At 38.0% G+C, this 25,989-nt stretch overlaps 1 protein-coding gene across 1 annotated transcript; it reads right to left on the reverse strand.

Moving 5' to 3' along the window:
* Positions 1 to 468: 468 nt before the first annotated feature.
* Positions 469 to 25,759, reverse strand: hat1 (histone acetyltransferase 1). The gene is made up of 11 exons (XM_079880459.1): positions 25,687 to 25,759; positions 24,765 to 24,836; positions 24,366 to 24,441; positions 24,114 to 24,234; positions 17,921 to 18,100; positions 16,362 to 16,483; positions 14,995 to 15,099; positions 11,887 to 11,993; positions 8,976 to 9,127; positions 5,259 to 5,375; positions 469 to 1,083 (listed from the first exon to the last, which is right to left on the reverse strand). The coding sequence occupies exons 1-11, from the start codon at positions 25,691 to 25,693 to the stop codon at positions 916 to 918; spliced, it is 1,227 nt and encodes a 408-aa protein (XP_079736585.1). The 5' UTR covers positions 25,694 to 25,759; the 3' UTR covers positions 469 to 915.
* Positions 25,760 to 25,989: the final 230 nt, after the last annotated feature.

A 25,989-nucleotide genomic window follows, 5' to 3' on the forward strand; every position in this document is an offset into this window, starting at 1 on the left:
TTTAAAGTCTCTCATGCTCACCATAGCTGTTTATTTGATCAAATATACAGTAAAAACAGTGATATTAAATTATTACTAACTGTTTTCTATTTGAATATATTGTAAAATGTGATCAAAGCTGGATTTCCAGCATCATTACTCCAGTCTTCAGTGTCACATGATCCTTCAGAAATCATTCTAATATGCTGATTTGCTGCTCAAGAAACATTTATGATTATTATCAGTGTTGAAAACAGCTGTGCTGTTTCACGTGATACATTTTCTTTCAGGATTATGTAATTAATAGAAAGCTCGATATTTATTTGGAACAATTCAAGCCTTTACTGTAACTTTTGATCCAATTAATGCATCCTTGCTAAATAAGTGTATTGCCTATACATTTTTTTTTTTACTTTTGTACAATAGCACACTTCAAACACATACTGTATTATGCAAGTGTTACATAATACATCAAACAATGCAGGGTTTGAGCCTGTTAAGTAAAATCTTTTTATTTTAGACACATCAGCAAAGAGATGGAAAGTCATACATTTGAGCAATATACAAAACATTTTATTTGTTCAAGGAAGTGCTTCAAAATCTACATTTTTTACATTAAGGAAAATATTTGATGGAAAAAACACCAACTGAAAAATCTCCACAGTAGACCAATGCACTCATCTCTTATTATGTGAATAACAAAAGTAACTGTAAAATTGTAACTGTCTATCACAAAAGTAACAAATGCAGATGTTTCATGTTTAATCCCTCATTAACACTGTGTACAATGCAATAGAACAGTGTGTGTGTGTGTGTGTGTGTGTGTGTGTGTGTGTGTGTGTGTGTGTGTGTGTGTGTGTGTGTGTGTGTGTGTGTGTGTGTGTGTGTGTGTGTCTCGGCCAGTCTTTCCAGGACGACGCAGAAGTCTTGCGTAGCTCACGCCTGAGCCAGTCGCTCCAGGACTCGCCGATAATCCGCAAGCACGTCCTGGTAGCTTTTCTCCAGTTCCTCGTGTTGCAGACTCGTGTCCATCTGGCTGATGTGGGACGCCAACTCCTCTGGCCTCAAACATTTCCGCATCTTAGTCAGCTCACGCTGGTTTTTCTACACACATGGCAAAAGCGTCGGGAGAAAATACACAGGTGTCAGTACAGCGCAAGAGAAAAGAAGATGCAAACCAGCTCACCCGATCCCATCCAAAAACTGCCATTGAATAGAAACCCCAGGGCAAATGTGATTTCATCACAGCTAAACTTCATGTATAAAAAACAAAGCGAGAGAAAGAGGGGGGAAATAAAAGAGCCGTGAACAAAAATCGAGTCTGTAAGGTTGTTGAGAGGCTTTGGCACTGAATCAAGACACTCAAAACATGAATTCAGAAGAAAGCGCACAGACACACACAGGCACAACATATAAAGATTGAGATCCCATCACAGCTTCATTCGCAGTAACATCTTTAAGAAAGATATCCGACAGTTGATTTCCCTGTAATTCTACTTTGTTTTTTATAAAAATTGCTAACAGAAGCACAACTTCCACAAGGATCTGAGTTTACATGACGGACAAATCAGACTTACATTTATAAAAAAAACTGCAGAAATTAAATTTACAAAATTAACATTTGAGGTATAATTGTGTGTAAGTTATGTTCCACAAAGCATCAAACGGTGATGCTACCACAGACCTTATTTTACTCATGAATCAAAAAAGCACTATTGAAAACCCATGGGAAATTCCAGAGAGAAGCCATGGTGAATTAGCCTTCCGGGTTGAGATCGCGACTGAACAACTCTATTGTGTGATTCCTCTAGTAAGCGCTAAAGCAGTGCAGATAGTGTGTGGATGTCACATGTTCCAGTGAAAAATGTCAAGTTTCATAAAACATGCTTAAGAAAAATAATAATTCTCAGTTCTTCTTATTTTCAAACTTAAGAATATTTGGTATTCCCAAGAACATTTCTCAACAATGTTCCCATCTTTGTTCTTAAATTCATTGTAAACAATCTCTTAAAGTTAGGATAATCTCCAACTTGTTTTAAATACCCAAACGTAAGATTAATTTATTTGGGTTGTTAAGCATTGCAACAATATAACACTACCTATTCTATAGTATATGACTTTCAACCAGCATTACAAAAAAATGTTTCTGGATCAAATCACCTACCCTGCCTTTACATGTTCTTCTTGGTCAAAATGCCAGTGTTGATGAGATATTAACATCTAAAGTGAATGTAAACAGGCAAAATATTGGGTTAGATATATTTAAATTATTGTCTTGTCAAACTTATTACATTAAAATGAATCAAATAACAATTTATGTTGTTAGATATCAGGTTTATTATTAGGTTTATTCATTATTAGCGAGTTATCCCATAAATCCCTACACACACACACGCGATGTTGCAAGGACAGGAAAATCTGCAACATATTCCAAGTAAAGAGACCTCCAGAAGAGAGAGAGGCATATGGTCTGCAGATCCTGATGCATTTCCTCTTCCCAGCCTCATGTTTTTCCCTCTTTCTTTGGCTCGATCTCTTTACTGCTGTCAGAGTTTTCTGTCCTGGACTGTGTCATGATGAGAGCGGTTCTGGTCCAACACATTACCAGTGCTGGGGCTTCAGCACCAAAGCAGATATCAGATCAACTCACATTATCTGCAGAATATCAACTAATATCCCCACAACCTCCAAGAGGAATCAGGACGCATGCGGTGACAAGAAACAGCTAATCGAGAACAATCCAAGTGAGATGAAAAGATAAAGACCACTGCACGGAATCTGCAGTCACAGAACTTTGCTAAATCCTCCTGAGAATTGGAAAGTTCTAAACCGTCTGACATTCTTTCTACGGTGGAACACCAAACAATTCAGTAGAATGTTCACGTTGCTCTTTTTCATATTATGAATACATACAGCAACCGGAACATGTTAAGCTCAGAAAAAAGGAGAAATAAAAACTCATATACTATATTCCAAGACTCCTGAAGACATGATAGTTTTGCGTGAGAATCAGGACAAAGATTTGAATTTATATTCACTAGAAACACTGCTCCAATCTCTTTTGTGGTTGCATAATGTATGCACTTTCATGGTAAAAACATTTCCTTTTGTGTTCCACAGAAGAAAGAAATATTAACTTGAGATATGATATTTAAAATGCAATAATCTTTTTTTTTAACTACATAATTGTCGAGATATTCCTTATTGTTATCACAGTGGAAAACGATTGTGCTTTTTTCAAGATTCTTTGATGCATAGTTTGATGCATATAAGTTCAAAAGAACAGCATTTAGCATATTTAAAATCTAATCTTTTGTAACATTATGCATGTCTTTACTGTCACTTTTGATCATTTGAATGCATCCTTGCTAAATAAAACGTAAATTAAACCCCACCATTGGAACGTCTGTGCATTTCTTTAAATATTTTGGACAATTTGATAATGCATACATCTTGTTCTCCCATAATCAGTGCAAAAAGTGCAATTGGTTATGAAGTCCCCCTGTGGTCAATTTTATCCCTTAAAACTCATCTTTGATCACCAAAATGGCATTTAAACCTTTTTTTTTTTGGTTTCATGCCTTAAAATAGCTTGAATGCAAATCTACACCCTTGCCTCATTTAGTATACGCGGTTCTATGAATATGCAACTGAGCCCCGCCTCGACTCACTCACACTCAGAGTTCAACTCGCTAAACTTTACTGTAGTAAACGCTGCACGATGGCAAGTGTAAATACTGGTTTAATTCAGCCATATATGTTTGAACCAGAAACTGATTCAGAAAAAGAGGAAGAGTGAATTATACAGGGTCGTATACAAAGTCGATGCATCAGAATGGTCATGTGTTTTATGTATCGCTCTCTACTACGTCGGACACATAACGATAATTAATATGATTAGCCTTTGGCTTGACTACTTTATCAAACAGCTAATAATGTGTTGCTAATGTTACACAAACCATGTTCCCGTTCGCAATTCAGATTCAGACAGCTGCCTTCTAACAATCGCCATCCGCAGAAACACTTTGAACAACTCAGAACTTCCGTGGAGAAAAGCATATAGTTCATCATAATATAAATCATATACACAACTCACTCTAAATGTACCTGATTTTTCATATCAACAGAAACATATATCAGGATAACTTGGCTTCTCTCGAGACTCCCCTGTTCCCTAAAACGTTGCCGTGATTGGTTACAACATATTTGTGACGTCAGAAACACCAGCGATATCAAACTGTGTTTGAGACTGTCTTTGGTTCACTGCAGTTTTAAAGAGAAAAAAAATGTTGCACACGGTTTGTCTTATTACTTATTATTGTCTTAACGCATATTAAAAACACTAAATAGACACATAAACAAGTTGATTTTCACCACAGGTGGTCTTTAAGACATTAAAATACTGCATCACATGCTCCAAATCATAACTATAACATACAAAAGCCTGCAGACAGATAACTATTGGGTCAAACTAATTTAGTGATATTGCACAGATGCTCAGCTCCAATCCTGAGACACACACACACAACTGCAGCGTGTCTTCATGCAGAGAGACGGGATTAGAGAGAGACCGTGTGCAGGTGACTGGGTGCTGCATTCTCCCTGCTAAATGGCTCCGCTCAAATCAGATGCAAATCTGTAATAATGACACTTGTTGTGAATGGAGCTCGTGGTGTGGATGTGGAGACTGCGGCTGCCGCCCGGTGTGAGCCATTATACCCTCAAACAAACCCAGAGCGAGGCCTCGGGTCCCTCTCGCTCTTAACACCGCGTGAGAGGATCACACAGGAAACGGCAAAAACTATTCACACCACTCAATGAATAAATTACGCCAGACAAAGACTGCAGAATATCAGAACAGCAGCGCTGAAAGAGTTTTGTTTCTGTTCATTTTTACACAGCGCACTAGTATAAACGGGGCTAGAAATGTGCAGCTCTCTTTGAAGTCAAGAAATGCTTCATTTCACATGTTGTAGTTGGAGCTGCGTGTTTTTGGAGAACGTTACACAAGCGGGCCAGTCTTGGCAGTCAGGGTTTGTTTTGGCAAGACTTCACTTGTTTTGTTGTTTCTTGAACCCCGCCTTCAGTACATGAAGTCCAAGCTCCTTTCTCTGCAACTTTATGACTGACTAATCATTGCATGGGTGTTGTTGCAGTTACGCCTAATGGGTAATGTACTCCCTGTACAAAGTCAGATTGCAGTCATTCTGCTCCTGAAATGCAGTCCATCAGCACCTACAGCCGACATGAGCAGATAAAACACACACAAACACACTTACTCTGTATGGTCCAAAGAGTCGTTTTTTCACCTCCAAGCGAAATTCTCTGGCTTTCTCTTCATCGCTCATGTCTGTGTTTCTGAGACGCAGAATTTCATAAACACGCCGTGCATGTTTCTGAAAGTTAGAGAGTAGACAAAAGGCATATTGTAAAGGTTTGTTTCATTTAACACACGTTCTAGCTTATTTTCAACCTAAAGTTTGGGGACAGCACCTGTGGCAAGTCCTGAGCATTCAAAAGCAGAATATGCGAGCTTCAGATTTTCTTTAAAGCTCTTACATGAGTTCTTTAGTAAAATTGATTTATTTAAGCTGTAACTGCTGTCAATATAGTACTTTAGAGGTGGAACTACTATGAAAGTTTAGTTATGCCATACCGATACAATTATAGTTGAAAGTTTAGTTGTGTTATACCAATGTAATTCCTGTGGGTAGAGTTCAGTCAGCCCATCATTTTTGCAAAATAAACAGATAGGGTGATTAGGATACAAAGCTGAGGGGTCGTGTATCACCCTAAAAAGGTTTATTTTGATAATTACCAACTGACTGTGCAATAATCATCCAACTACATTGTTTTCAGCAATGAATAAATAAAACATGGACCTGAAATACTGATTTAATTAGAGATGATTTATGTGAAACAAGAGAAGATCTAGCACAGCTATAAAAGAAATGTGTAAAAACTGTCAGTGTGCCACAGATGCTTTCCATATAGCCTAAGCAGTGACATACACAAATGCAAAAGAAAACCTGAATAAAAGGAAGAATGTCATGTATTTTAGAGAAATGGCATAGAACCAATCTAGATCTAGAGTTCTCAATCTAGAGTTATCATGTTTGCTGTGCTATGTGGGTCACTTCCATAAGTTTAGCTAGTCTTTTTTGTACTAATGAAGGCAAAGACCATAGATGATCAGATTATTTGTTTCTAATCAATTAAACATGTAGCTTCCATTGCACGTCACATTACAATAAGATGTAATGTCCATATCCTCTGTGTCACTGATGAATAGTTTTGTAACAGTGAAGAGCAGAAACCCTAAATACATTGTGCAAAATGTACCAGTCACAGCAATTATGGACTGAATCTTTAATGGTGTCCACTTCTCTGGTTTAAAAGCATCTCGCTCTGGGATTCCCGAGCTACTCTGACTCCTTCTGTAACTATGACTCCGAGAGGTCCACCATACCTCAAGCAGTTCCCACTAGGGTAGTATGGAGAGACACGCATTTTGCCTGGCCATGCCACAGGCACCACCCTGAGATAATCACTCACAAACAACACGAACAGAGGGGATTGTGGGGCATAAAAGGAGATGCTGGGTCATAATTGGAGCAGTTAAAGAGTGACCGGAGTGGCGAGAGAGAGAGGAGTCCCACAGGGGTCACTGTTAGGCCCACTCCCACTCACTACCTGCTAATGGCCCTCAGAGGAAACGGATGTTCACTCCTACCTTTAGGGGCATTGCAAGTTGAAAACCCATCAGGACAAAGCCATCATCTCAGTATATAAATGCACAAACTCTTTGTAGAATAAATTGTGCAATTACTTGGCCTTATTAGCTACACTATACAGCACCAGTAAAGTTTTAAAGGAAGTTTGCTCTGAAATTACTTTGTTTTGTTTTTTTTAATTGTGGGGTGGTTCAACCACACAGCTACTGCTGGCAAGTGGATTTAAAATACAAGTAAAATGAAGTAAAAAAAGTTTAATTTATCTGATATACACCATATAACAAATGTATAGTAATAAACACTGGTATCTACTTAGATATATACAGTGAGGAAAATAAGTATTTGAACACCCTGCTATTTTGCAAGTTCTCCCACTTGGAAATCATGGAGGGGTCTGAAATTGTCATCGTAGGTGCATGTCCACTGTGAGAGACATAATCTAAAAAAAAAAAATCCAGAAATCACAATATATGATTTTTTAACTATTTATTTGTATGATACAGTTGCAAATAAGTATTTGAACACCTGTCTATCAGCTAGAATTCTGACCCTCAAAGACCTGTTATAGTCTGCCTTTAAAATGTCCACCTCCACTCCATTTATTATCCTAAATTAGATGCACCTGTTTGAGGTCGTTAGCTGCATAAAGACACCTGTCAACCCCACATAATCAGTAAGAATCCAACTACTAACATGGCCAAGACCAAAGAGCTGTCCAAAGACACTAGAGACAAAATTGTACACCTCCACAAGGCTGGAAAGGGCTACGGGGAAATTGCCAAGCAGCTTGGTGAAAAAAGGTCCACTGTTGGAGCATTAGAAAATCATTAGAAAATGGAAGAAGCAAAACATGACTGTCAATCTCCCTCGGACTGGGGCTCCATGCAAGATCTCACCTCGTGGGGTCTCAATGATCCTAAGAAAGGTGAGAAATCAGCCCAGAACTACACAGGAGGAGCTGGTCAATGACCTGAAAAGAGCTGGGACCACCGTTTCCAAGGTTACTGTTGGTAATACACTAAGACGTCATGGTTTGAAATCATGCATGGCACGGAATGTTCCCCTGCTTAAACCAGCACATGTCAAGGCCCGTCTTAAGTTTGCCAATGACCATTTGGATGATCCAGAGGAGTCATGGGAGAAAGTCATGTGGTCAGATGAGACCAAAATAGAACTTTTTGGTCATAATTCCACTAAACGTGTTTGGAGGAAGAAGAATGATGAGTACCATCCCAAGAACACCATCCCTACTGTGAAGCATGGGGGTGGTAGCATCATGCTTTGGGGGTGTTTTTCTGCACATGGGACAGGGCGACTGCACTGTATTAAGGAGAGGATGACCGGGGCCATGTATTGCGAGATTTTGGGGAACAACCTCCTTCCCTCAGTTAGAGCATTGAAGATGGGTCGAGGCTGGGTCTTCCAACATGACAATGACCCGAAGCACACAGCCAGGATAACCAAGGAGTGGCTCTGTAAGAAGCATATCAAGGTTCTGGCGTGGCCTAGCCAGTCTCCAGACCTAAACCCAATAGAGAATCTTTGGAGGGAGCTCAAACTCCGTGTTTCTCAGCGACAGCCCAGAAGCCTGACTGATCTAGAGAAGATCTGTGTGGAGGAGTGGGCCAAAATCCCTCCTGCAGTGTGCGCAAACCTGGTGAAAAACTACAGGAAACGTTTGACCTCTGTAATTGCAAACAAAGGCTACTGTACCAAATATTAACATTGATTTTCTCAGGTGTTCAAATACTTATTTGCAGCTGTATCATAGAAATAAATAGTTAAAAAAATCATACATTGTGATTTCTGGATTTTTTTTTTAGATTATGTCTCTCACAGTGGACATGCACCTACGATGACAATTTCAGACCCCTCCATGATTTCCAAGTGGGAGAACTTGCAAAGTAGCAGGGTGTTTAAATACTTATTTTCCTCACTGTATTTTACTAAAACATTTTAAAGCAGATAAAATGCCACACAGGAACTGTTGGGAACAATTTTAGTGATGATCGCAAACCACGAATTGGATTTACTGAAACAAAAAAACAGATTCATTGAAACTAATCAAACTACCTAATCAGGTTTGAAAATGAAGATGGCTACTGAAACGTGTGTGTGAAGCAGGTTTGAATCCATCTTGTGGCTTTACAATCCTATTACAATCTATTTCCACCTCTTCTCATGTCTTTTCTGGACTATCGATATCAATAAAAAGGCAAAATTATTAAAAAGTAAAATAAATAAACCTGCAAGGGACGTTACCTTGTTGATCTTGAGTTTTTCTCTGGCCTCAGACGCCATTTCTTCACTGAAGCCCAGAGAGAGTTTCTCATTGGAGAAGGACGACAGAGCCAAGCACAGCTTCACCAGGACAAAATCTCTCAGCTTCACATAACTTTCAGAAGGATCTTCCGCTGCAGAGAAGACAGTAGTGAAATGTCAGCCCACGGGTCTTGAAAGTTTTCATTTGGCAAAATACAGTATTGAGATACTGACGCCAGACAAACACAGCACAACCTTCACGAAAACACTCATTACATATGCTGAATACATCATTGGAGAAAATTAAGATAAATGCCTGTTTACTCTGGTAATCAGGGGAAACAAAGACTTTTACTAAATAAAAAAAAGAGATGGGAGACAAAATACAGTTATACAATGTAGATTAGGACTGTGCAATACATTGAATGTTTACAATATATAGCAGATGCTGGCAATAAAGGAAAAAAAATTCAGGAACAATCTAATATCATGATTTTAATGTACTTAATACAAACCGCAGCATTAGACTTAAGTTCCTGTCACTGCCTCGCAAATACGGGGGCATTAAAAATGTCTTATATATTAAACTTTAGTTGCAAAAAGTTTAAGTTTGACTCATTTCATCAAATCAGGTTACTTTCAATGAATTAATAAAATCTGATTTGTACTGCATCATAAAAAAAACGTTCATGGAAGTGTCCAAATGGCCTTTTATGGGAATAAAATGTTTTAGTAAAAATATATGAGGGTAAATATTGCTGTTTATTATTGTGTTCAGTATGTATTTGTTATATTAGCGTATGATTGATATAAACGATTTAATATTATTGAGTGTTCATTTAGTGCAAATACAGTGTAGAAAAAATATCCTAGATTATTTAATTAAATATTATAATTTAGACTAAGAAGTCTAGATTATTATTTACATTTTTACTATATTTTACTTCTTGAAATACACACTTTATGGAAAAAAAGGTAATTTCAAGCAACTATTTCTATATTATTTTATATAATGCTATCCTGCACAGCCCTTGTTATCTGGTCCTCTCTCTATATAGAGAGAGAAATGAACAAACATGGTAAAATAGTGCGAGCTGGGTAGAGACCTGGTAGAGTGTGGTCCTCTCTCTCTCTCTCTCTCTCTCTCTCTCTGAATAATTGTGTCTTTGTTGAGGGGGTGAGTGAGTGGCAGCATGTGGCCAGCACATTTCAGCAGCAAACTGCCGGCAATTAACATCACATCCCTTCACCTCCCCAAAACTAAAGGCAGAGCAGCTCAGCAGCAACAACTGCCTTATGAAAGGACATTCACAACACTTTGCCCTCGCTCCCATTCAAACACACAGAATATCATTAGAATGGCTGTGTGATCATACATGTCAGCTTTCTGAACGCATGCTCTAATGGTACTAGGCTTTACATTCATTTTTTTAATTAGATAAAGCCATTTTCAAAGGATTTCCAAGATCAAAATGAAGAAAACAACATGACAAATTATAATGGGCTGTATTGGAACTTTCATGCTGCCATTTTTGACTGCATTAATGCATGTAAAAGTTGGTCAACCAATATGGGTTTCTCATGTCAGCTGTTCATTATTGCAAAATAAACCCTGAAGCAAAATGGAGACTGACTTTATATTATCCCACGTAATAATAAATTAATATACGTGAAATATAGATTTGAGAAGAAATTATTTGTGAATAAAGAGGCTGTAGAGTGATTTGAAATAAATGAACCTATCATAGCTATATAAAACAATATATTTATGCTACTACAACGGTCAGCAATGGGTCAGTGAGACGTGTAATAATGTAATGTATATTATATATATAAAATGGATACTTAAATTATGTTAGGGCCAAAAACTGATATGATGGCTGATATTATAAATCTATACTATACTGTTTGCACCACTCACATTTTCTGTCACACTGTATCGTCTTCCAGCCAGGTTAGCATTATGTGGGACAAGTTACTATCTAAAAGATAATACTTAGCATAAGTCTTTTGTCCAAATGTTTGGTTAAGTACACACTGCAGCTAAATTTGGTTGTCAATTCAGCTTTTAGTGCTTAATCCAGTTCTGTACACACAGAGTTCAGTAGTTAAAGGGAGTGACGACCGCATTCTACAACCAAATTAACTCGTGAAAAAATAGTGGATAAGAAAACCGACACAGTGTCCTCCTAACCAGACGCGATGTGATAAGATTCCAGCGACAGGCAATTTGCCCGTCCAAAATCAATCAAAAATCACAGCCAATCAGAGGAGCGAGTGGGCGGAGTCTCTCTGTAAACGCACGGCACTTGCAACGAAATGGATACCCACAATCTAATTAATAAATATTACACCATTTTAACACGATTAAAAACACATACTGGGTGACTGAAGCAATGTTTCTCATAGAATACACTTTTCAGTTGTTAATTTATTTTCAAGATCTGAGATGAATTATCCATTGTCACTTTCAGTATGGTTATATATCATGTAAACTATATTAAAACTCACATTAGATGCTTTTAACATCAAATAAACAACACCTAAGATTATCATTGTCATACTTTGTATGTTGTTCTTCCAGCCGCAATGTCAGAAATAGAATATTTATCTAAAACAGAATCGTTGTGTATATCGTCATCACGGCTGGTTAAGACAAAAACTCTGATTAACATGGAAAAGATAACTTTTATTATTACAATTTCGGGAGTGAGTCGTGTTCTGTATATGCACGATTATAATGTAGGGGATTCACTCCCGCATTTAAATGCGGTTGGCACCCCTGAATCTTTACCGTGTGTACGTGGCCTTAAGTATGAGAAGAAATAATAGCGATCATTTCTCTGGCAAGCAACACTAGTAATAAAAGAACTCATGAATGTTCAATCCAGGCCTCGGTGTGCGCTCATACCTGTGATGTCCTGTACTTTAGCAAGCGTGCAGTAGTATCGGTGGACTGTCTCTAAGAGCTGAGCCCCGTGGCCTTCTCCCTGGAACGGTGGTAAGATCAGCATCTGGCTACACACACACACACACAAAACACACAGCTTCAGTGATGCTGCACAGAAGAGCACGATGATTAGGCACAATACCAATTTAAGGTTAGAGCTCTTGAGCCTTTGAGTAACTGTTCTGCAAACACAGGCCCTGTTTCAACTCTAGCACCCTTCAGACACACACTACACTACGGACCTTACAGAATCTACTGAAACTGAAAGGTTTTGCTTCAGGATCATCACTTTACATTCAACAACATCAAGTTACTGACACAACACAAAAACAAAATTGTTAAATCACACCAAAAGTACCAAAAATTCTCTTCAAAAGTACCAAAACACCAAAAAAAATTCACGATACCGGTGCTAAATCGATACTTTTAAACCGGTATCGGTGCCTAAACATTGCCTGAACTGATACTTAAAAAAGATGGATGAAATTAAAGAGCGGCTTTTTATTGAAAAAAATCTATATTTAAATTGACAATATATTAAAAGTTTAAAGTATGCTTAAAGGGGGGGTGAAATGCTCATTTTCACTCAATCTCCTGTTAATCTTGAGTACCTATAGAGTAATATTGCATCCTTCATATCTCCAAAAAGTCTTTTGTTTTATTATATTAATCAAAGAAAGATAGGCTGTACCGAGTCTTTCCGGAAAAAAACGAGCGGCTGGGGGCGGGCCGTGTGGGCGAAGCTTAGCTGTGCTAACGCGCCGAGCTAGTGACAACACACAGAGACATTATTTGTTCAACAGTTACTCACCGTCCGGTTCCAACGCACGACCGTGAACCTTTATTGCGACTGCTCGATCCTTAAGCATTAGACGATCTGGGCTTTGTTTATAAAACAATCATCGTCGAAATGCAGGGAACAAACAGTCTACACCTCGGTTTATGCTCAGGAAAAACAAACTCCATCCACTGGTGCCTTAACGCCGGGTTCTTTGGGAATCTGTGCAGGGTTGTCTTGCCCTGGCAACCAAAAACACACTTCTTTGGTGACACTGGCTTCCCAAAAGCCGGGCAGGGCGCTTTGATGGCGAACTGCTTTCACTCTCTTGCTCTGAGTGCGTGCGCGCGTGCGTCTTTCCGAGGGAAGTGCCCTTTGGACCCATATAAGGAAATTCCGCCCTCTCTTACGTGAGAGAGAGCCATACTCGAAAAAAACTTCCCGAAACTTGTGACAAACCGGAAGGACAATTTTTGGAACAAAAATACTCCTTCAAACGTACAACTTAACTTTTGAAACTTTGTCCATGTTTAGCATGGGAATCCAACTCTTTAACAGTGTAAAAAACTCAGTATGCATGAGACAGCAATTCACCCCCCCTTTAAATAAATACAAAACACAAATAATTTACAGAACAAATATGCACAATAAAACCTAAACCACTTAACCCAACTGCAATACTTTAACATTAAATAACAGTTAGAGTACTCCTAACAGACATTAGTGGAGGAATGCAAGCAACCACGATATTCAGGTTTTTTTCCAAAAGCCTATGCCCTTCTTGATTTGCATTTTGTGCCCGTGTATGGAATGTTAAATAAGTTAATAATGAGAACATGACTGTGTTTTAGGGCTGGGCGGTAAATCGAGTTTGTACGATATATATATTATTTTTGAAACGATCTGGGATGAGGCAATACCGTTTCGATCCAGTACTTTGATACGAGCACATCTGAAAAATAGCAGAGGACGCAGTGTGAGCTCCTGCAGTGAAAGTACATAGTACAATTTGTCCTAAACATGACAAGCTTATTAAGGGCTTCAAAATAAGTGGTAAGATATAGTTAACAAGTTTGAAGCCTTGCTGACTGACAGATAAATACTTGCGCTGTTTAAAGCGTTTGAGATGTGGTGCTTTCCTCAGTGCTTAAACTTACATTTCACAGGTTTATTCTCCAACTGTAAATGTTAGAAAGTCAAACAAATATGTCCATTTCACTGTCAGGAGAGGTCGAGCTTCTGCAAGTGAATATCCGCTAAAATTCAAATAATTTTATTATATTTTATCCATGTCCAAGGAAAGCAAACTCTTTGTCGTAAACATCCTTTTAACGTTTAAGGGTATTTCCCATTTCCACCAGCGCTTTCTTTAATGCATTAAATCAATGGCATTGATCTCTATGAAGTGAAGCATCAGCTTCAGCGTTACCTATGCGACGCACTGCTGGTCAGCCGAGCCTTGTAAAGTGATGCTAAAAGGTACAATTATTTAGCTCCTTGTTTCATTACATGTATCTTTGAATGAATCTGTGTTTTTGAACTTGTTAGTTGAATGAACGGTTTAATGACTCAATCAAATATAGTCCCTTGCCACCACCTCCACAGCTCAGGCATTAAAGTGACATATACCGGTGGGTTTCGGTGCACAACCCTAATTAATATGCAATGAAAAACAACTGCAGAAGTGTGATATGATAACACTGAGCTAAATATCACATTATATTTGCCATATTGCCAAGGGAAAGAGTGATGGTACACATGACCTGTGAAAACAACATCAAAAGAAACAGGAAGCATTTTCTCCAGCCTTTCAAAAGCCTATTATTTCGACTATTCGTTCTCTACGTGGGACTTTAAGGTTAGCTGCAATTTATCATTTGCATTTTGTATGGTTGATCCTATCAGAACTCATTTTGGGTCGCGACCCACCGGTTGCGAATTACTGATAAAGACTGCCTCAATTTAGCTGCTGAAAATGTTCTCAAATACAGTAAGCAATGATATCATCAGTCTCCCAAAGGTTATATCTGTTCATTCATCAGTGGCCGATGTAATGAAACGTTAGCACATCTTGCCAATCAATACATTAGACTCGTTTTCAAAACGAGCTTTTGGGTGGGTGATGCTGAATTGGTTGGTCTTATAATACCCGGTGAGGGGCTGGCACACAAGAGACGCAAGATGGTAATTTGGGAGTTTTAGGGACAAGGGAGAGAGAAAGATGTGTAATTTTCTTTTCCTTTTTTCACAGAATAAAGCAGATAGTGGGCACGTGCTTCCTCAGTAATTACCTGACACGTGGTCTGGTTTTGTCTGGGTATACGTAGTAATTATACACTGTCATGTAGCCAACCGTCGCGTAAAGGGTCTCTCCATCCTTATTGTACTTCTCGAATCTGCAAGAAAGACAGAGAGATAGAGAGAGATGACAAAGGCAGGCAGGTCAATCGTAGGCACGCTCCCATGCACCGAACCCCCCCGTCCCGTCCCGTCAGTGCGAGTGGCCCGTCGCTGCACCTGCTGGAGACACTGAATGCATTATGCACTTAATTGGTGCACTGCAACTTTGAGCAGAGAGGCAGGCATCTAGCCTCTTCACATCACTCCAGTCCATTTGCCCATTGTCTGTTTTAATAGGTGCCAAAGCAAAGAAAACACAGGCAGAGTCCCCTTCACTACCGCTGGAGACTTCATTCAGCGTTTCAAAAGACAACAACATTCAATTCAGCCTCTTGGCCTGACTCAAGAAAGAAAGAAAGAAACAAGAGCAAAGAAACCAGACAAACAACACAAAGGAAACTCTTGCCAGATCAACAATTTGCTTCAATGCAGGAGAAAATATAATTAAAGCAGTCTGATAATTGGCCCCACGGGCCCCACAAAGGCAGGAGAGACGTAACTGGGCCCGCTCGGACGCTTTAGGCGTGTGCGTGTGTGAGAAAGACTCAGGAAATTAGGGTTTAGAAAGTTACTGTTCACTATTAATTGACACTACATTCGTATCGGCACTCGCTGACTTTGTGAGAGCACTTGATTTAGATTTTTTGCCTGCCAAAGTTATCAACACTAACCACAAGTTTTTGCCGACAATATAAATTTGTTCTTTACCCACCCTCAATGTCCTTCCAAATTATTTTGGTTACCTCTGACTTCTGAACACTGAGACATTTCTCCAATTATCTTCTTTTATGTAAGTCGACATAGTAAATGGGTAGAGAGAAAATGATGACAGACTTTACATTTTTGGGTGAACTATACCTTTAAGTCCCAATGTCAGTATTTGTGACATAATTTAGAGTTTTGTTGATTGTAAAAACAAATAAAAACTGCACTTACCGTAATGGTATTAAAACGGAAGTCTATGGGGCAAGACATTCAAAACAGAAATGCGAAGTTTGTTTTATTACAAGTAATCCTAAAATATTCTCTAAATCATCCTGTTGGTGGTGGGATTACAGTTCTACAGATCTATGAACTTCACAGCTGATTGTGAGTTGCCAACGTAATTTTAGTGAGCAGATGTAAACACATTCTTGCCTGATAGACTGAAGATCGTTACAGTAAAAGCAATATTTTCAAGTGTTTTCAAACTGAGGAATGAGGGATTATACATTAATGCTGATACACCATAAAGAATATTTGAATCTTAGACACTCACACTAGGAAGAAATCCCAGCGGTCATCATCCACATCGATGAAACTGGCCGTCTCAATGAACCACATGAGAAACGTCTGCAAGCGCTCGTGGTACTCTCTGAACCCTGGACACGAGATATCCACCTAAAATCATGAAGAGCAGATGAAATGGTACAACTTTACAATTAGGTCTTATTTATTACCATTACTTAATGCATTAACTAACAATGAGAATGTTAATAATGTAAACCTTGAAATTAACATTAACCAAGATTAATAAATGCTGTAGAAGTATTGTTAATTCTTAGTTCATGTTAACTAAAGTAGTTAACTAATGTTAACTAATGAAACCTTATTGTAAAGTGGTACCGATAAAATCCATAGTGGGTTCACAAGGAATTGTGCAAGAACTTAATTAAAAGTTCGTCATTCTTTAAAATGGGCAATGGGAAAGTCAACATTTTTGCACGTTTGCAAAACTCTTTTGAAAATTGCCTGTCGAATATTATAGGTTGTATTTTTAAACAGAATGAATATTTTGGAAGTGAAATCTGAAAGGTGAATATGGATTATTGAATTTTTACTAAAGAATGAATTTGAATTGAAATATTCACAGCTTAAATATACAACCATGTTGAATTTCAGCCCATAAAAATGCAAGCACTAAAAATTCAATGCATTAAAATGCAAGCAGGGTTGATGCAATGCATATTTTTTTCAAGTAGTGCAATTCAACAAGCTTTTTTCTTTCAAAAACATTTGTCATTATTTTACTTCCATAAACTTTCGGTTTCCGATTTTATTGTCTGTGTTTTGGTAAAAAGCATCAAATTAATTAAAAAGTCTAATATTAATATAATAATACAAAAAATATACTTTTAAAATAAGTTTTAAAAAATTATTTTCGGTTTTAAGCCAAGTGCACCCTGAATTTTTGGTTTCAGTGCATCACTAGACTAGCCTGGTCATACCAGACTCTCGTACGTTTCATTTGTACAGAGAGTCTGGCCACTCTCCATTGACAAGCGGTAACTTCCTTGAAGGCGGGTACTCTGTTGAAGTTTAAAACTATTGGATCTGCCCAGAGCCACTCTGGATCTGCCATAACCAATCGCTAACATTTGGTCGTGACGTAAACCTACACCTCAAACTAGCGCACGACCTCAACGTCATCATTCTCAGCCACTCCCTCTGTTCGCTGACTGAACCGCCAAAAAATTGGCCGGAAAAAACCCAAGAATATACCGCAAACCCAGACGGAGTACTGAAGAAAAATGAAAATTGAGCGGAAGTACGTAGGAGGGCGGAGCCAGGCTATCACTAGACTAGGTAGTAATACAATTACAAACACAACGATAATCCTTCATTCGAGTGTAATAACTTTCTCCACTTCTGAAACTTTTCTGTTGACGTAAAAAAAGTGAGCAAGAACTATAAAATCACAGCGTAACACATTTCACTATTCATGATCCACACTGCCAAACCTGTTACAATGGCCTGAAACTCATATTCCAGTCTGAATGCTGAATGACGTTGCCAGAAGTCAAAGCAGAGACTCAAATGCAGTGGGAAACTCTGTACCTTGTGTATATGGTAGGTGAGATCCTCTCCTGCCTCCACATTGTGAACTTTGTAGGTGTGTTGCAGGCTGCCGAAGGGTCTGAAGTTGGCCTCTTTCTCCAAGAGAGAGATGAAGTCATCTGTGTTACAGCAGAAACCAGCAGGAATGATCTCTCTGACCTTTTCCTCCACATCATCTGGCTGAGGACAAACAGAGAAAGAGAGAGCATGCTTTATATGACTAACTACCAACATTTCAACAAATGAAAAACTACCAACATTTGCAGTGGGCGAACAACATTTATGTAAGAGAGACCAGTGTATATTACAATTCAAACAATAGAAACAAAGCAATCTTCAAAGTCAATATTTAAACCTCCAAGAATCACAATTAAAGAACCGAACTACAGTGCAAAAACATATATAGGCCTATTCTGTACCCACTGATAGATGCTGCTTTCAAACGCTCACATTTGTGTTTGTTTGAACTCTCTCTCGGCATCAAAGGTTTCTATTTACAGTGTGTGTTTAAAAGCATTGAGCAATGCAGCCAATCACAATCAAATCTGTTGAGTGCGTGAATGCAATGGCCTATCAAAGTTAAGTAGGAATTCGTTAAACACCGCTGAAAACGCACAATATTTTGTTCTGTTCAATCCCAGCCGCACACTTGCAAATCCTTTTATTATAACTAACATAGCGTAAACACGATGTAAATAAGAGATTCTTGTTCAATCAAGACAGGAGTTTTTTTTATAACAGGAGTTTTCGCAGTTTGTGCTTTAGAGATTGACAGTCTTCGTGATTATAAATCGCTCTTCTCTTGCTTTCTGTTTATTACCCATTCACCTATTTTATTTCATGCTGCTAAGCACACTGCAAAGTTTCTGGATTGACAACCTTATTTAAATGCACGATTGAATGGGAAAAGTTGAAGTAATAACCAATGGACCCGGAAAAAAAAATGGGACAAAAGTACTTATTAAACTGTTTTTGCCCTGGTACCAAATATTGGCACATAATTCTTCAGAAATCATTTTAATATGCTGATTTGTTGCTCAAGAAACACAAAACAGTTGTTGTTTTTTTTGTGGAAGCTAGGGCTGTGTGATTAATCATATTTCGACTTCCAGCGATTATGAAAACAAGGTAATCGGTGGTAAAGCGGTTATTGTGCGGCTACCGCATTCTGTCCAGCGCACTTTCCTTTTCTTCTCAGCGGTGCGCTTTCATTCCTCCCTAAGATAAAATATCCCACCCAAATCAGCCGAATAAGTAAATGATGTAAAATGCAGGCTCTCCGAGACGGGCCAGAACGGGCATCAGCAAAGTATACATGGGCTTCACATGGGCCTAAACGCTCAACTGGCCCACAAACAAATATGTCAAAATCCATTTTGGTAAGTTTCCTTGTAAACACAGTCGGTTATATCTTAGGTGATTGCAAACATTTAAGAAAGCGTGTTTGAAACGTGTGTGTGTAACAGTATATTGGATCCATGCAGCTCTTAAAGTGACAGCAACCTAATAAATCAGCTGCGATCATTAATGTAAATCAAACGACAAAAGATGAAGATAAAATCACTCACTGCTCTTGAATGAATAACCTTTGTAGTTTTAATAAGGATTAGTATATTTAATGTATACATCAGTGTTATTTTACATTTGATTACTTTATTTTCTATTTCTGTTGAAGGCTTTTACTTATCTCAATACCACTGTTAGCACCTCTTCCTGAAAAACCTAAAGCATTATTTATTTCATTTGTATTTTTGTTCTGTTAGGGTTAGTTTTTGTCGGTTTTGTTTGTAATTTGTTTCTTTGTTCTTATTTTATTGCTGACTGTTTACTTGTCTTCTGTAACTGTTTTGAGGACTGTAACTTACATTAATTAACCTAGTATTAGTTTTTGCTGAACAACAAGAATCGATAATTGTGAAATTTCACTGATAATTAAAATTACTCATATCATGAAATAAGACTTTGATCACTATTGTGATTTCACTATTGACCAAAATAATCGTGATTATGATTTTCTGCCATGATCGGGCACTCCAAGTGGAAACCATGAAATATATACTTTCACTGAAAGTCTTTGGGATGTGCTGGAGGAGACTTTACAGAGTGCTGGACTCTTGCATTGTCAATACAAGATCTTGACCAAAAATTGATGCACCTCTTAATGGAAATAAATGTTGTGATGTTATTTCCATTAAGAGGTGCAGCAATTTTTGGTCAGATCTTGTATTGACAATGCAAGAGTCCAGCACTCTGTAAAGTCTCCTCCAGCACATCCCAAAGACTTACAATGAATTTAAGGTCTGGACTCAGAGGAGATGATCCATGTGTGAAAATGATTCCTCATGCTCCTCACAACCATTCTTTCACAGTTTGAGCCTCTGATCAATCCTGACATGGTCATCCTGGAATATGGCCATGATGCGTCTTCCTACATGATTGTTTAAGAAATGAGAAGCTACTCACTCCATCACTTAGGGCTAGAAGAACTGTTGCCAAACATATAACATGCTAGAAACTTAAAACTTACTGTAATAATGATCCAATCATAGACTCTTACGCATTTGCTTATTTAAATCCAAACAGCAAATTTGGCCGGGACAGTGTACATATGTGTGTATATATAGGTTTACATCTATGGGGAATAATGTGTTAACAGATTTTCAGTGAATCATGACTTAAATTGAGTCTAATCATCACAGAAAGCTATTGTATAATTACAGAAGACTTATATGGCTTCAGAAGAACATGACAGCACTAATCATATGGTCAACTCGACACTTAAATTGTGCTTTTTGCCCTATTAGGAGCCGGACAGCCACTGGCCACTTTCGGTTTTCACTGTGAACTTCCTGCTAAACATCTTTCTTTTGTAACTTGGAACAACTTGTTTTTTTTTGTCTGTGAATGATAACAAAATATTGTGCTGAACATCCCAAAGATCAGCAATGACTGTGTGCATCTCTATAGAGGTAACGCACGTTCATCTTAATCTAAAGCACGTTTCAAACTCCCACAGAGCGAGAGCGGTTAACTCAGCTGTGTCTAGTATACAGTGAGAACAGCTGAATTTAATCATATAAACTGAAGTGGCACATTTATGAGTTTTGTGTCTATTCCCCCGGTGCTCGGCCTTTACATATAATCACAAAAGAGCCCTAACAGAGTAATTCCCTATTGTTCTGTCATTAAGCTATACTTCAGCGGTGATTGGCATGCCACAAAAAGGAATTAAAGGAAAAAAATACATATTTTTGTGGCACAAAAAGGAGACCCATTAGGCAATTAGCAATGTCAGCTGAGGAGTTTCCAGCCCTCCCCCCCTCCTCTTTCTGTGCCTCCTCTGAAAGACCACTTAATTGAATACATTTACTACTTATCTTAAACCATGAATATCAGATGAAGTTCCCCCCACCGTAATGTGTCCCAGCTTCTCACCGGGCAATAAAATTTAATGAATTGATCTCGACTTAACAAAAAAAAAAAGCCTGGATATGTATAATAGGTTCCTGTGTTCTGAGGCTGGTGAGCGAACTCAATCAAACGAGTTTGCCCTCTCCATTCACGGGCTACGAACTGGACAATAGCGGCACCCCCCTCCTCCACCCGCTCTGAGATTTTTTTACCCAGCAGAATGTGCACCCATGTTTGCATTGTATCCATTTCCAGCGGGCCTGACATGAGAACACTTTGTATTAAGTTGCTAAGCAGGGCCCTTTGGCCGCATGATGGGCTGCACTTGTGTCGCGGGACTCTTCATTCACAACGGCCACAAAACACACGACAAAAGGCTAATGCAACACGCCGCTAATTCCTGCTCATTCAGACATCAGCTAATATCAGAAGGGGATCGGTGCACCTGCAGCTCAGTAACACTCACTATTGTCCTGCTGCATTATGGGAGCGAAGAGAGGACGACAAAAACAGAGCAGACAGAAAATTGTAAAAAATAGTTTCTCGGGCAAATTGCTCGATCGCACAAATAAAAGCGTGGCATTGTGGCGTTCCTGTATTAACTAATGGCGCTTAAGGATGCAAGACTCTTCAGAGGCTTGAGCTTCGTTTTGAGAATATGTCTTCTTTACACGATGGGGTTCAATAAAGGCATTGAATCCAATTACACTGGGGGGAAAAACCCTTCTAATCAAAGACTTCATCTATGAGGAAAAAAGATGAAAAAAAGAACCCAATATGAGCAACGGTGGAGCCCTGTAAAAGACACAATAAAATAAACATCTTAAGAATGTTTAGCGACAATAATTACATGCTACGCGTAAAGGTGAAAGATATTCAGAAATGGCTCTAAAAACGGCAGTCACATGGTGTCAACACACAGTAAATAATTAGGTCTAATTAAAAAGAAAAACACAGCTCAGGTCTGATCTTATCGAACCTCGACTGCCTGATTCAATCACATGTACAAGCAAGCTTGTTCAATCACTGTAGAAAGACTGAGTTGCAAAATTGAATAGGCCTGTAAAGAGTGTGTGCAGTGGTAGAACACAGAATATCACAAAAATACAAATTTACTCGCCCTAATGTCACTCCAAAAACTACATGACTTCCACACAAAAGGTATATTCTGACTCTACTCTTCTTGATAATAAAGTGAGACTGTCTGCGCTATACTCCGTGCCCTCTAAAGCTTCGGCTCTCGATCAGAGGGCCTCAAGGAGACTCAAATGGCTTAAAAACAAAACAAGCATTAAAATACGTTAATAAAGCAAATTAAAATCAACTTGTTTCTTATTTTAATTCCCTCCCTTATGAGCTACTAGCCTTTTAAAAGTGTTATTTCTAAGACTGAAATAACTTTTTCTTAATCCTTTCCCAGTAAATCACAATTGACTGGAACAGTCTTTTACCTTCATTGGTAAAAAATAACCTTGAGTTGGGATGCGGATGGATAAATCTATTTTCATGAACAAAAACAATAATATCTGTAAAAACAACCTCATTTTTATAGCCTAATGTAAATATGCTAACTGACTGACTATACTCTTATAAAATGAACTAAGACATTTGTAGATCATGATCCCCACAGGTACCTTGCTGCCATGGTATGAAAATTAATTATTATGCTTATGAAAAACAATTTCCTAAACACATTTAGCAATAGCTTAAAGAAATATACTGTTGGCAAATTATATTACATTATTCCTTTGATAAATTGAAAATTGAATTGATTATAATTGCGTCTTTAACAGACGCTCTGTCACTAGTTATGTGCATCTTGTCACTGTAAACTGGCCTGTCAATCATCTTGTCACAGTTAACATCCTCCACATTTCATTTAAATGAATGTCCTACTGTATTGGAGAGAAAAGAAAGAGCACGTTGATCTGCCAGTCGTGGGTCTTTCTTTAGAGATGAGATGATGTGTTGCAGATGAAATATAACACGGATAACATTAAATAAATATTTTTAATGAGGTTAAATGCTGATTATTATTAGTCACTCAAACCCTTTATCTAAACTTCTCTACTTAACCACTTAAATGTTTGCATTTCTTTGTTTAGTTTTTGTTTTTATATTTTCCTTTTTCATTTTAGTAGTTTAGTTTTTTTTTATGTCTATATAGTTTTTATACATTTTTATTTCAGTTTTAGTTATTGTAGTACATCAAGTTAAACTATATTAAATTGAGAAATGTTGCCTTGGAAACTAAAATGAAAAAAAAAAGTTTATTTTAATGCAAGTGACAAAAGTGTTTATGTTTTTAGATTAACTATAATAAACCTGATGTACATCCAGATACAGAAGTAAAAGAGCTGTCGCTACTTCCGTGATACTGCTACTTTAAACAGTTAAATTTAATATAAGTTACAAATGCACTCACGTTAAAAATAAGGTGGATAAATTCCTAAATATGCTTTTCCTGGAAAACAGTGGCATGCGATGAAAAACATTATTGATTGGCTTAATATTTAATTAGTTATCATTAATTCAAGACTACCACAAATCATTCTCAGTATTTTGACAATAACTCACCTATATTAGTCAGCTGGATAACTTTACAGTCTCTACTTTACAGAACAAGCACATGCTTACTGTTGAGTCCTGGATGTGTTGGAAAGGCACATGGTGTGCATGCTTTGTTCAGAATGTGGTGCATATGTAAATGGATATTTTCATTAGATAGTATGAATATAAAAACTGTTCATGTCAGCACAGTGAGTGGTATGAGAAGCTGTACCTCCACACAGTCAAACTTGTCTGTGACCCTGGAAGTGTACTTGACTTTGAACAGGGTGTTTAGGTTCCCTGCACTGTAGTACAGCTGGATCTGAAGACCTTTGTAGCCAAACGCCACTTCACTGTGCAGAAACAAAGCACAAACATCAGAGAAACAGGGAAACACACACACTACATATTCGTAAATGAATACATAAATAATAATAAATGTATAACAGTGATTGATATGCAATGGAAGGTTTGTTATACATACTCGTCTCCATACAGCTGATGACTGAACTCCGGGTGAAACGTTGTGCTTTCATCCTCTACATCCTCTGGGAACCGCACTACATCACACAAAAAACTGACTTTATCCATTGGGAATTGAATGGAAGGTGAGCATTACATATCAGAATGGAGTAAAATTAAATAAAAGTGCTTAAATTGCTGTTTAACATTATCATCATCCAAACAAATCCGAAGCAGAAAAGGAAAGTTGCTTCACATGAAGAACATGTTAAATCTTGAATATGGAAATCTTCTTATGGAAAAGTCAATATGGTCAATTTCATGTCGACTTCTAGAATACTGCAGGACAAATGTGTTCTGAATACAAAACATGATCGTACAACAACAGATTCAGTTTTTATAGTGATGATTATTGATTTACCTAATTTCAGGCATATAGCTTCGTTAGTGTCGCATTTGTACTCCGCAAGTTTCTTCTCCATGTCATTCACAGCTGTAGGAAAGAAAGAGAAACATGTTTATCATAATATAACGCTCAAAATATCATTTCTGTCATCAGCTTAACAACTCAATTTCGTACAATACAATAATCAATTCAAAGCAATATGACACAATACAATAATGTGTCTGCTGTTTATCAATTAAAACAAATTTGGCATATTGACCACATGCACTTCATTGTGCACACAATCAGACTTTCTTAATATTCCTCTTTGGAACATCTCAACTCAACTCATACTGGACAACAAGATCAAGTCCTTGTCCTTGAGTGCTTTGAACTATTGACTTGTTATACTGATGTAATGTGTAATGACAAAAATGTACTAAAATACTAAATAGAAGCATTTGCATTACTGGTCTTATAATTCTGGACTCAAGAGTATACATTTATATAACTAACTATCCGTCATAGTATATATTTATCTTTATATATCTATCTTATATATGTATCTTTCTTGCTCTCTGTGAGAAATATACTTGATCTCAGACATACAGACATGAACACATCTAATGCACGTTACACTGACAGCTCACAGAGAGTTCATTTGCAGCAGCCACCCGTGTGCACTGCTTAATCTGTGTGATATTGTGAGTTCGTGTGTTTGATAGTATATCTGACATTTAAAAACGAACAGATAACCATGAAAACAAACATGTGCTGCTCTTCTCTGTGATGATTAGCATTTAGCCGCAGCTAAAACTCAGTTTCTCTATTCTATCTGCACCCGCACATATCAGCACACAGCACCGCTCGAGCTCCAGCATCACACACACACACACACATGCTTCATGACAGCATCAGTAATAAAACACGGACGCTATAAAAGGGTTTTTACACTCACCCGCCATTTTTGCGCGTCTTCTCCGTTCAACCCGCCAAATGCCAAAACTACTTCCTGTTTACCCACGTGCTTCCGCCCGCTAAAGCCATTGGATAACGTCTCGCGTTGTTTTTCTCATCGCAGCAGAATCCGATTTGCGATTTGTCTCCTACGCTTTTTCAACAGCGCCGCAAGACAGAGTGAGCACGGGTCCTGGCATTACATGCGTCAACACAACAGTTATTATTTGGGTCTGAACCATAGACTGTAAAAAAAGGCCTGAACGGCTATTGGACGGCTATTAGACGGCTTTTAGACGTCTTT

Source organism: Squalius cephalus, assembly GCF_949319135.1.
Source record: "Squalius cephalus genome assembly, chromosome: 9".
NCBI classification, from domain to species: Eukaryota; Metazoa; Chordata; class Actinopteri; order Cypriniformes; family Leuciscidae; genus Squalius; species Squalius cephalus.

Excerpts from the sequence above, each read along its gene's own strand:
- hat1 (XM_079880459.1), bottom strand. Across the intron at positions 18,101-24,113 it reads ACAAGTTTGACTGTGTGGAG|CCAGATGATGTGGAGGAAAA; the intron begins GTACAGCTTCTC and ends GTTTGTCCTCAG. Across the intron at positions 15,100-16,361 it reads CGCTGGGATTTCTTCCTAGT|ATTCGAGAAGTACAATAAGG; the intron begins GTGAGTGTCTAA and ends TCTTTCTTGCAG.